At 39.4% G+C, this 13,261-nt stretch overlaps 1 protein-coding gene across 2 annotated transcripts in view; it reads left to right on the top strand.

The window, feature by feature from the left end:
- glceb (glucuronic acid epimerase b) overlaps positions 1-13,261 on the top strand; it is a 63,034-nt gene that overhangs the window by 35,295 nt on the left and 14,478 nt on the right. For both annotated transcript variants that reach the window (XM_072380968.1, XM_072380967.1), the window contains one exon: positions 12,205-12,450. In XM_072380968.1, the coding sequence (XP_072237069.1) occupies positions 12,205-12,450 (246 nt within the window). The remainder of the gene's footprint in view (positions 1-12,204; positions 12,451-13,261) is intronic.

The raw sequence follows: 13,261 nt of genomic DNA, 5'->3' as shown, positions 1-13,261 counted from the left end.
ACCCGGTCACACCAGTCGCAGCAGCCTGAAACCCACCATCACACCCAACCGCCCAGAGCGACGGGACAGCAACCCACCACCACCACTATGTGATAAAGCTAATCAGTGGGGACCAGAGAGAATGAAATTCAGCCAATTGATGTTTTGAGGAGGCAGACATTGTTTCCATGCTAATATAATCTAAAAGAAAATTTCTAAACTGGTTAATACACAGATTGTTCTTCGCTTTCCAGTTCATGAGAATAGTTTTCTTTGCGATACATAACACTATGAGAACCATGTGTGCTGAGTTAATTTCCATGTTGATGTTGTCTTAAGTCACCCAGTATGCACAGTGTGGGGCATGCAGGGATGCTACACTTTAGCCATGTTGATAGGTCCTCACAGACTTCAAGCCAGAACTTCTGGACAGGCGCACAAAACCACAAAGCGTGTGCATAATCATCAGGTGTGTTATCTGTGCAATGTGAGCAGATGTTTGAGTGTGTTAGACCCATCCTGAACATCCTTTGTCCTGTATAGTGTGTTCTATGAAGGATTTTGTATTGTATGAGCTGTAAATTAGGATTTCGAGTCATTCTGAAGGTGTTCAAACATATTTGTGGCCAGAAGCTATGACTAGAACTGATGGATAAATCTGCCTCCCATTTTGAGGATGGAAGAGACATTGTGTCATCTATCTTAGATAATAATTTATATATTTTTGATAGTAGTTTTGGGGTGCAGATGCTTAGAAATTCTGCTACCCTAGTCGGGAGTTGTAAGTCTGGTTGGTGGAGGATATATTTCTTTGTTATTATAGACTTAAGTTGTTGATATTCTAGGAATTTATTGCTGCCTATCTCATGTTGTGATATGAGCTCATCAAATGAAATAAAATTTCCATTTTGGATTATATGTTCCAGATGTTTGATTCCTTTGATCTTCCACAGAGTAAAGTTTAGCATTTTTCTGTTTTGCAGTATGTCAGGATTGTTCCAGATGGGTGTAAACTTACATGGGACAAGTGAAGACTTTGTTATTTTAAGAAATTCCCACCAGGCTGTCAGAGAGGTGCTGATGTTAATGCTTTTGAAACATTTGTGATTTTTTACGTTTTGACTAATAAGTGGCAGGTCAGAGATTTCCAGATTATCACACAATGCTTGTTCTATATTTATCCATGGTTCATCTATTGGGCTAGGTTTAAACCATTTTGATATATACTGTAACCTATTGGCTAAGGAATAGTACTGAAAATTAGGTAAATCTAATCCACCACAGTCCTTGGTCTTCTGTAGGGTTTTTAAACTAATACGTGGTGGTTTGCTTTTCCACAGAAATTTGGAGATGCATGAATCTAGTGACTTAAACCAAGTAGCAGATGGTTTTATGGGGCTCATTGAGAACAAATAATTAACTTTTGGTAGTATCATCATTTTAATGGTTGTAACTCTCCCTAGGTAAGGACTTCCAACGAGAGAGATAGTCCTCTACTGTCTTTAATAATTGCACATAATTTAGCTTTGTTAGCTCTGAGAGCCTGGAGGAAATGTTTATGCCTAAATATCTAATATTTCCTGACTGTAAAGTGATCGCAGGTATATTCTGGACTCTACAGTTAATGGGAAGAACTGTGGTCTTAGACCAATTGATAGAGTAGTCAGAAAGTGCTGACAATTTATTTATGAGTGTGATCGTGTGAGTGAGAGACGTTTGAGAGTTCTGAAGGAAAAGTAAAACATCATCAGCATAAAGACTTATTTTATGCTCAATATTTTGGGGTTGGATGCCTTTAATATTTCTATCTTGTCTGATAGCAGCTGCTAAAGGTTCTATGAAAATAGCAAAAAGTGAGGGAGAAAGTGGGCAACCCTGTCTTGTACCTCTGCAGACTGAAGCTTGGAGAGGTTTGATCATTTGTCCTGACACACGCATTTGGGGAGCTATATAATATCCTTATCCAGTTGATGAAGTGTGACCCAAACCCAGATTTGTTTAATGCTGCGAATAAAAATTTCCAATTCACTCGATCAAATGCTTTTTCTGCATCTAGAGAGACTATTGTGGTTTCCAGGTTGTTGATGGTAGAATAGTCTATGAGATTAATTAGCCTGCGAGTGTTAGTGGATGAGTGTCTACCCTTTATAAAACCTGTCTGGTCAGGATGTATTATAAGTGGAGTTATTTTTTCCATTCTTTTGGCAAGGGCTTTACAAATTATTTTGAGGTCTGCATTTATTAGAGATATTGGGCGGTAGCTGGATGGAAGTATGGGGTCTTTTCCTGGTTTCTCTAGCAGGATAATGTTAGCAGAGTTCATGTGTGGGGATACTCTGCCATTCTGCTTAACTTGTAATACCATTTTGTGAAATGCAGGTGCCAAAACAGTCCAAAATTCTTTGTAGAACTCTGCTGGAAAACCATCTGGTCCCGGGGCTTTGTTACTAGGCATATGTTGAAGGGCTTCATGGAGTTCTCCTATTGAAAGAGGTGAATCCAGAGCCATTGCCTGTTCGGTTTGTAATTTTGGAAGGCTGATATTACTAAGAAACTGATCTATGTTACTGTCTGATGGATCATTTTGTGATGAATATAAGGTTTTATAGAAGTCCCTAAAAGCATTGTTGATTACATCGGGGTCATGGGTGACATTTCCTTTTGAGTCTTTAACAGAAGTGATTGTTGTTTTCTCTTTGTTTCTCTTTAGTTGGTTAGCTAGGAGCCTTCCAGATTTATTGCCATGTTCAAAGTTCTCCAAGTGAAGTCTTTGTATGAGAAACTGTGTTTGTTTATCAATAATTTTGTTTAATTCAAGTTTAGCTTTTCTTACTTCATTCAGTGTGTGTTCCTCTTTAGGGGTACTGTAGACAATTTCTAATGATTTAATCCTGAGTTCTAAATCTGATATCCTTGAACTTTCCCTCTTTTTCTTATTTGATGAAAAAGAGATTATTTTGCTTCTCATAACTGCTTTTCCGGCTTCCCAGAGAGTACAAGCTGACATTCCTGGCAGGTCATTATTTTCTAAATATACAGACCATTCCCTTTTGAAATAATTAATACAATCAGGGTCTTTTAGTAATGATGTATTAAATATCCAATTCCTAGCTGGTGGTGTAACTCTGTTATTCTTCTGTGTGATAGAAACTGGAGCGTGATCACTGATAGTGATGGGGTGGATTTTGGTGTCTGAAATATCCCTCATCAAGGAACTGCTAACTAAGAAATAATCTATTCTTGAATATGAGTGGTGTACCGGTGAGAAGGTGTATTCTCTAAGAGTGGGGTGGTGGGAGCGCCAAGCATCACAAAGACCAAAATCTTTCATATACTGTTTAACAATATTCGTGGACTGCCAGTTCCGCTGACTTCCTGAAGTACTGAGTCTGTCTACTCCTGAGTCTAATACCATGTTAAAGTCCCCTCCTATGATGAGTGTGTTATCTGAGTGATCAGAGAGTGAAGTGAAAAAGGAGTGAAAAAATGAGGGGTCATCCACATTTGGACCATATATATTTGCAATGCATAAATTCATATTTTGAATAGATAAATTAACTATTAGAAATCTACCTTCTGGATCTATAACTGTGTTGTTTACGGTGAAATTTACTCTTCTATTTATCAGAATGGCTACACCTCTTTGTCTGGAGTTGTAACAGGCTGAGTACACATGAGGAAACTGTGCTGTGGTGAGAACATCAGCTACAGTCTTTGATAAATGAATCTCCTGTAATAAAACAATGTCCGCCTGTAAATCCTTCAATTTATTTGAGATTTTTAATCTCTTCTCCCTGGACCCAGCTCCATGCACATTCCATGAGATAAACCTCAGCGTGGACATGCTCAGACTAACACAGTGAGTGGTGGATGCTTGCTAAAAGCATCCCGTGCGTGTGTGTGCATATATGCTTCCATGAACATGCCATTGTTGGTGTTTCAGTTGTCAGTATGAGCTTGCTACAATATGTACTTGCGCTGTCGATGCTGTGTGGTATTTGATTATGTGCTCTGCTCAAAACTCTGTGCGCCGTGCTTGTTAACATTACTTATTAAGGTGGAAACGCAGCGGGTTGGGGAAGAAAGACAGAATAGAAAAACAGTGCGAGATAGAAAAAACAAAAAAACATATCCAAATAAACAAATATGAACTGCATATATCCTGTGCTGGTGAGACTGGTAGTGAGCTATATATTTTGCCTTGATAGATAACTGTGAATTGGATAGATTATTTCATCTTACTTATGTCATCTACAGTGAAATGATTCATACAAGTTAACAAATACAGATCACCTGGAGTTTAGAAGAGCCAAGGAGTGGTTTCCTGGTCGCGGTAAAGCTGTCCGTTGATGAATAATTTACCAACCGCGATGACAGCTCGGGAGCCTCCTTCCATGAACTTTCTCCGGATGGGGAACAGAACCCTGCGTCTTTCCAGGATTTCTTTGGGAAACTGGTCGTTGACGCTGAAGTCCGTTCCTCTCAGCTCCCTGCCGCGGCCCCTCACCTGGACCTTCTGTTGGAAATGCTCGAACTTGGCCACAATCGGTCTCGGTCGGCGGCCATCAGGTCTCTTCCCTCCCAGGCGGTGGACTCTGTGAAAAGTAATGTTTTTCACTACATCTCCTGGAAGTTTCAGCTGATTTTGGATGAAGTTTTTCACTGCGAGTTCAGGATCCTCGTCTGCCTGCTCCGGGATTCCAGAAAACACCAGATTGTCCCTCATACTACGAGCCTGGAGATCAATAATTGATTCTTTCATCTTCTTGTTCTCGTCAGAGATCCGGCTCATTCCTTCGGTGAGTGATTTCACCGATCCTCTGAGGGCTGCGTTTTCTGCAGCCATCGTCTGCACCTGTTGCTGGCTGAACTCCAACGACTCCCGTAATGCCTGGAATGTGTAGAATTTCTAACGGAGACATACGGGCGTCGAAGCTGGATAGTTTCTTATCTATTGATGTCAAAATGTTTGTAGAATCATTACCCGCTCCGGGTGACTCTTCATTACGACTTCTCTTTGAGGTTGAAGCCTTGCTGCTAGCAGATGGGGTGTGGTTAGTTTTCCCCATGACGATCCTGTCAAAACACTCGTCGATGAAATCCGTGAGGCTCTCCAGGCTTTCTTCACTGTACTCCAGTGTTTTGTTTTTGTTTCACCCGATAATATATTTATTTAAACAGTAGTTATTGGCGTAATTATAATCTTACTATATTGTTTGCTCTATTTGAGGAGCGCCTTGTTTGAATCTGCCGATAGTCTCACACAATCTCGCGACACTACAGCATCACTCTCCTCATTTTGACGTGGAAATGTAATCAATCATGTTCCGCTCTCTGGTAAATTGTCTGGTGCAGAGGTTAGCTTCATGACTAGTGGTAGCCTCTTACTATAAAAGTCATGTGCCAGCAGTAAATGGCTTTCTTTTTGCAGAGAAGCTTAGTTTCTTTCAACAACACAATATGCTATAATTTGATATATTAAAAAAAAAAGTTTTATTGTGAACATCACAAACATAACTTTCATACCTAATGGTCTTTTGAGTTTTTCTAACAAGATTTTTTCTGTATAAACAGTGATTTAAAAAATAAATATTTGAAGCCGCTTTGGATCCTGTGCTGATGCAGTGCGGATTTACTTCTACTGGTAACTGGCCATATTTTATGTCTGTTATGATGCATAACCATGGCAACAATTGAATAAGATGACAAGATCAGGCTGGCTGAAGAGGAAATGTTGTGGATGCAGAGCAGGAACTAAATGGAGAGAAAAGAGGAGGAAATTTAGACCATTTCCTCCCCTGATTATATTGAGAAGTCGTGCGCTCACTTGCGGATAAAATGGATGTGCTTGGAGCGCTGACAAGTATGCGGTGGGAATATCAGGGATTATTGCACAGCTCTATTCAGCTTTAAGACCATATAAACAGAGAGTTATTGATGACGGAGGAGGATTTGCGCTGCTTGGCACCGAAAAGGGGCGTCTCTGCACCCCAGATGTTTAACTGTTTGAGTTTCTGTCCATGAGCTCACTTGTGTCTACCCACCAATGCCGTGTCTGACATCATCAGCTAAGTTGTTGCCAAGCTACAAAAACACCTCAATCCATTCCTGGCAGTCTCAGAAGATTTCTACCACATTTAATTAATAAAGTGTTAATGAACTGAGTATTCATGCCTGAATACACTTTTTGTTGAAAGCTTTGACCTATCTATCCAGTAAATTATCATATTTATCCCTCATTTTCAGAGCAGTAAAGGAATTAGAAATGTTTTGAGTAGGATAAGTCATCATTTACCATTATAATGAGGCACACTGGAGCTCTGAGGCCTCAGACCAACTGTGCTGTGTGTAGGGGCAGAGCCTGAAAGTGTGGGAATAGTCATTAGTGGAAGCTCGATTCTGTAGAAATTTGTTTTTGGTGCTGAACCCAAATGGTAAAGTTTGTCAGTTGTTAGGTGCATTTAATGTATGTCTAAACCTTTTTGTTTCCTACAGAACAGAACCACATGTTGGTGTTCTTCATACACTCTTTCATGGGTTTAACGTTCAGTAGAAATAAAAAAAATGAAAAGCCTGAGGCCGGTCAAACTGCTACAATAAGATTAGTGGTTAGTTCTGTTATTGTAAGGGGAAATGGAGAAGAACTGAACCTGATTTATTTCAAAACTAGAACAAAAAGCGCAGCAAAGTCCTAACACTAAATAAACCTGACGATGACTATTAACCTGAGCACGAGAGAACCGAGAAGCAAACCACGGAGTTGTAACTGCGAGGACCTGACATGGACTGCCAAACTCCAGGGAGGCTAAATACTGTGGGGAGAGTGATTGGTGAATGAGTGCAACTGGGAGCATTGAACACGGGCGTGGCTGATCAGGAAAACTATAAGTGAGAAAGTGAAACTAAAAACTAAATTGAACAAAGGCAAGACAACACTAACAAACAAACAGCAAAGACAAACCATGAGGGTAACTATAAGTCCATTAAAGATCAGACTAATACCAATCGAATAAAAGCTGATTCAAGCCAGTGTCTGAACACAAACAAGAAAACAGGAAAGAAACGAAACCCAGAAAACCTAAGATCCATAATAATCCATAAACCCTAACAGTTTTGTTGTTGGGTCTACACAATTAAGTTGATATACATAATTAATTTTTATTATTGTGGTTCAAAAAAGCGTAAGTTAATAAGTACTCCTTTTTTAAATCATGAAATCAATCTGCTGATTATATTCTTGAGTAATTGTGTAGAAAATACAGAAAACCAAATCTACACCAATCAGCTAACCACTTGCCTAATATTTGAATAGAGCCTCGTCATGATGCCAGTAAAGCGCTGACTCGTCAGGGTGTGGGCAACGGACATCTGTGGAGTTCTGGTACCTGGACATTAGCCATAAATCTTTCAATAAATCCCTGTGGTTTTTATAGTGGGATCTCTGGACTGGGTTTGCTTCCCACAGATCCCATCAGATTGGTATCTTGGGAGTTTGGAGGCTGGTCAAACACCCCAGATTCTTTGTCTTGTTCACATGTGTCCTGCTGGGGGAGGCTGCTACCGTAAGTGTTGCTTATGTGGCAGGCTGTGACTGATTTTTCCTGTCCTCCTTTGTGTTAGATGTGATGGCTGATCAGTGTATTGGGTGTATCTTCATGCGAGGAAAAGAAGAATATCCCATCTTCACATTAAAGTTTATGCAGACGGAGTGTTTGTGGCTTATCTTTAAAAATGACTTGCATGATTGATTGCTTGTGGGGATCATTTCCTATTAGTTTTTTTTTTTTTCTCACAACTCTCTCAGCTCTGAGACCCCCTTACTCCAGTTTTACCTAAACTGCCCTCAAACTCAAGATCCTTTTTGGGTTGAAATTACATGACTAAATTACTTGCCCTGCTGCAACAGAGAAAGGACATCTATTGTAGAAAATGGGTCATAGAGGAATCTAAGCAAACCTGAGGGCTCAACAGCAATTCTCACCCTCCCATTTTATCCATATTTCTCTAAATAGAAATAGTACAGACCCGTCTGTGTTCCCATACTCACAATTTACTAAGATCTATTAATTTACCCCAAGGCCCGGTGCTGTTTAACTTGCACATGTGCAAACATGCACACCTCTCCTCCACTTGGCATATTTTAATGGGTGAAAACAGTTAATTAATTAACTTGTCACAGTCAGAGCTTCCACAGGACTTGAACAAGGTCATGGGAATATTTCTCTCCCAATGCACATTGCTACATCAACAGGATGCGTTTACTGTCATATAATGGTCATTTTCCATCAGTCCAGCCTCTGACCTGTATGCACCTCGCTGATGGTACCATCGGCCTCTGGATTAAAATTTATTGTCTTGATTCAACTTGAAGTCAATCTACAAAGCACCAATGCATGTGCATTTAAGATGTAATGATTCGTCACTTCCCCTGTACAGTTGGTTGTTTTGTAAGAGAATCTGAATCCCAAAGAATGGAGGATAAGAAAAATGAAGCTTTTGTAGTCAGGGTATCTTTAGTGGAAGAAGTTGATTCCCTCGTACAACACCATCTTAAATCATGATCTTTTTCATTTCTTGTGTCGTGTGTCTTTGCTCACTGTTCTCCTGCAGGCTGCTGTCACTTTAACAACTAAAACATAGTCCTGAAACACGTTTTGTTACCTTTTAAGTAACCTTTCTATGGAGACACTTACATGACACAGAATCTGTGCACATGACCCGCTAAATGACATGCACATAGCACTTTCTGGAGACGTTAGAGGTGGGCTTCCGGACACTAATGCAAGCTGTTGAGGTTACTTTGATTCCACAAAGTTCCCAAAACTATTCAGTAGGGGTGTGACAATACACTCAGTTCACGAGAACGAGACGAGACAAGATTTTAAGAAAACTCGAATGACAAAATGTATGACTGGACCAACAGACTTTTATTTAACCGAGTTGCACATGCATTTTGAAATGTTTCATTATAACTCTTTACATGCATGATGTAAGCATGAGCTTTTAACAAACTTCTTCTTCCACAAATTGAAACTAAAACTAGAATTTATAAAAGTTCAAATGAAATAAGTAAAATAAAATATTTCTTTCTTTTTTTCAAGTGCATACAATATTATGTGCAAAACCAAATCAAAGTTCTACTCTGTCAATACAGAATGCAAATAGTGCAAACAGAGCCTGACCAAGTGTGTCACTGACAACTTATTACTGCCATTTATCATTTCCGCCGGGTACCCAAAATGTTGCCAAAAAAACTATTTGAAAGTGGCGGGGGCCTCTTTACAGGACAATCTCACAAGATCTCGTGAGATCTCGCGGTACAAGATCTCGTCACACCCCTACTATTCAGTCAAGTAAGCTATATTTAATTCCAGTTAAATCTATATCTTGTTCATTTAAATTAGGTGTCTGAGTCAGTGTGAATTCGTTACATCTGTGCAGTTTTCCTGAAGGCTTACACCTGCAGTGCACATACATGTTTACAGCCAGCTCCTATAACTCTGTCAAATGTTCATTATCTGCTTTCTGTGACTGCTGAAACTCAAGTAGCAGAAAGTGAAATATCCAGCCAACTGAAGCCTACTGTTTGGAATGTATAACTATTCAAATATATGTAGCAGTAAGCCTTGCGTCTCCTGTATCTCCGCTTCCTGCCTCCTTCAAGGTACATACTTGCAAATCTGTTTAGTCGTAAACAGAAATTGTGTGCACTTTCTTTGAAGTGGGAGAGCATGCTCAGGAAGTGGCTGTGCAAATTACCGGTATTTGTATATTTGCGGAGCAGTAGTGCTTGAGTTATGAAAACAGATTTGTAGAGTGTCTCTTAATGCACGTTTGTCTGTTGTGCCAGTTGTGGTAATGCAGCAGTAGACACTGTGGAAGGTGACGGTCTCATAAGACTGCTGCCATTATTGAAAAATAAATAAATCAAGCAGATGATTATGTTCTGACCTAAAAATAAGTCTGTGATTCTGACATTTGTAAATGTCAGAATTGGATTTAACAAGACCTGGTGCACTTTGTCTTGTTTCTTCCAATATAGTTAATTTAGAAGTGATTGACACTTTTACCCGACACATTACAGTCTCCTGGTTCACGGATATTAAGCCCAGCTTGCTTTGGGTCAAAAACAAAGCTGATCATAAAATAGATTATGACTATGTTGAGCTTTTGCTGCCATGATAAAATCCAGTAGGCTTTTACTGCCTAACAAAAAAAAGTCCACTTTCTGGAGTGATGAAAATATATGGAGACTTAGCATTTAAATCCACGTGGATTACTTGGCGCTATGCAGTGAAGCTCAGTGCTACTGTGTCAGGATTTTGACAGAAAGTTGACTTAAGTTGTCAAAAGAGGTGCCAGTAACAAGACAGGCAGGAAGAAAAGTCTGGCAGGGGAATGGAACTAAGTGTGTTTGTGGATATATAACTGTGCATTTCTGTTTCAAGTTAATTGAAAAAATGTGTAGTCAATCAGGTTTGTGACAGCTTTACTACCTAAATTGGTTACTGCTCTGTGCTGCTTACCTGTCCACTTAAATGTAAAATTGAAAATAATTGCATACGTCATTAGTATTTTAGTTGAAAATAAAGAGAATGCGTAAATACAGCATCCAGTCTCATCAAATGAAATATGAATGTGCTCGAGGTGTGGTTCATAATCACAAGGAACACAATCAATCAATCAGTCATTCATAACAAGCACATACACTGTTTTAGAGAAATGAAGTGCAGTGCGACATAAAAGCAGGTCTAAAGTCAGTAAAGAGGGATAAAATCCCTGTCGGTATCAGTTTATGCAGCACTTGCATCCGTTTTACATGACTTTCATGGATGAAATTTAACTGAATGGTAGAAGTGCATCTAGATCAGCTTCAGTGAGGAGTTACAGCTTAAACAACTGATCAATAGACATTTCTATGTCACAGTGACTCTTAAAAGGGAAAAAAGAAAATGATTAAATGTGGTTTAGAGTGAATCTGCGTGCATGTCTGCACTGGAAACACTGCAGAGAGAGAAAATGGTGAAAAATCATGTAGTTGTGCTGTTCAGCGTGTGTCAGTCTCCAGTTGAGAACACACCTGTCTGATATAAGCACTTACACTAAAGCACCCATTTGTAGTCCATGAAATTCAAACTAAAACCGCCTTTGCTTGTGATTTAGTCTAATAAGATTGCTTAAGTGGTGCACCTCTTCAGGTATGTGGCCTCGGCCTTAAGCAGAGTGCTTACAGCTCTGGCATGCCACTGAATACCGTTCTCAGTGTTAATGAATAGGACATCAGTGAGGCACCGTCCTTGTTGCTACATTATCTCTGACTATAGCCTTTTGTTTGGAGTCCTGTGCAGATGGTGGATGAAGGGATTTTGTGAAGGTCCTTCTTAGCAGGAACAAAGGACTTCATATTTTACTAAATGAAGAAGAGTTTAATTATTGGTTTGTAACATTTATTGAAATGTTAAATACTAAAAGCTTGAATGTTACTGCATAAATAGTATGCTCTGTCTTTAAACAAAGATTAGTTAAATAAAAATCATCAAACTGATTAGCAATTAGGCAGTTGAATACTGTAATTTAAGAAACTCCCAAATCAACAAGAAATGTGGATGTTCAACAAACTACTGAAACACTGAAAAACTAACATGTCCAAAAGCTAAAAATGTAGAGATTTTTTTTTTAAGGAGATGCTGTATTTTCTACTTTACAGATGAGCAAATCATTTAATGGAGTGTTTTTCTCTAAAGTTTGTCCCAAACAGCACAAAAGTCAGTCTGGAAATCCTCTCTGTATGCAGCGGTGATTAGTTTCAAGGGAAGTTTAACATTGTCAGACCTAATCTGAGTATAATTATTTCTCGTGAAAGGAATGAGGTTTACTTTCACTTGGATGTGTAGTATCAAATAAGAGCCAGGTTTTAATCTTTATTTCTGTCGTTAGTCTTATGCAGTCACTGGGATATTTAGAAAAATAATAATCAGTAATTCACAGAAATTCTCAAGTCAAGTCTCAAGGATTTGAGTGGATTTATCTAAAAAGAAAGATCTGCTAGAAATATATATGTATAGATATATATTTGAGATCTGGAATCATTTCAAAGTTAAATGAAAATAACAACCTAGAAAACACCAAAGCTTTTGAATACGTTTGTGATTTCTTCCACATATGGTATTTTTCCATGTCCCTTTAACATCACCCTCTTGCTCTTCTTCCTTTCTTCCCACCCAGGGGTGCCTCTGTCCACTCAGTGGGGCCCTCAAGGCTACTTCTACGCCATCCAGATTTCCCAGTACGGGTTGAGCCATTACAGCAAAAATCTGACTGAGCGCGCTCCCCACGTGGAGGTCTACGACACAGCCGAGGAGAGGGACAGCAGGGCCAGTACAGCTCCCTGGAGTGTGCCGAAAGGTTGCGGTCTCAGCCGGGTCTATGACAAGAGCAGATCTACCTCCGTGCGTCAGTTCAGTGCTGCAGGTATGCAAGCTCTTCCACTCGCCCATATGGCTTCAGGGCAAGCGGCTTATCTCCTGTTAACTGTGGCTGCAGCAGGCTCGATGTGCCACTACGCCCCCAGGACAAGATGGTTCTCTGCAGTGAGTCTCTGCCGCAGCGGGTAGTGGTTCACAGTAACACACCACATAATGACACTAAATATTACAATATTACAGTTAAATAATAACTAGGCAACTCAATATCACATATTTCATCCCATTTTGTTCAGTTAATCAGGGAAAATTCCAGCTAATGCAAGATATCCCTCTAGTTTGTACTGTTCAGCCTAGAAATAGATACAGGAATATGAGGGGTTGAAATGATCCCACCAGATGTTCTCATGAGTCAAGAACCGCTGTCTCTTTAGTGTTTTTGGGTTTTCAGTTTTTACACAGGATCATAGATACATACACAACCTTAAATATCTGAAAAGGATTTCCAGCTTAGCTTCATAAGTAGTTTTTTTAAAACCATTCTCAGCTGCAGATTAATGCACGTTGCAGCCTTTTGATTGCTTACACCATCAGACAGAGTAGTACTGAATGCATGTTCACTGTATCACTATAACTAGATGGAACAGCTTGTTGTCCTTGTTGTTCTTTGTAGTACTATACCAGATTAACCTTTTAAGCATATCATATTAATCACATTTAGATTTAATCAGATCAAACTAATAGCTCTGTGTCGGACACTCTGGGATTGAGAGCTGTGAAGCCACTCACTCTGTCAACCTGCGAGGATAGTGTTTGCTCACTCTGTTCAGATTTTCAGAGATTATTTATCTTAAATTTTT

The sequence above is a fragment of the Leuresthes tenuis genome, unplaced genomic scaffold (genome assembly GCF_036924035.1).
Source record: "Leuresthes tenuis unplaced genomic scaffold, fLeuTen1.0.hap1 SCAF_2, whole genome shotgun sequence".
In the NCBI taxonomy this organism is placed as follows: Eukaryota; Metazoa; Chordata; class Actinopteri; order Atheriniformes; family Atherinopsidae; genus Leuresthes; species Leuresthes tenuis.
Note: the sequence above shows the minus strand (reverse complement) of the source record. Positions and strands in the feature narration are given on the sequence as shown.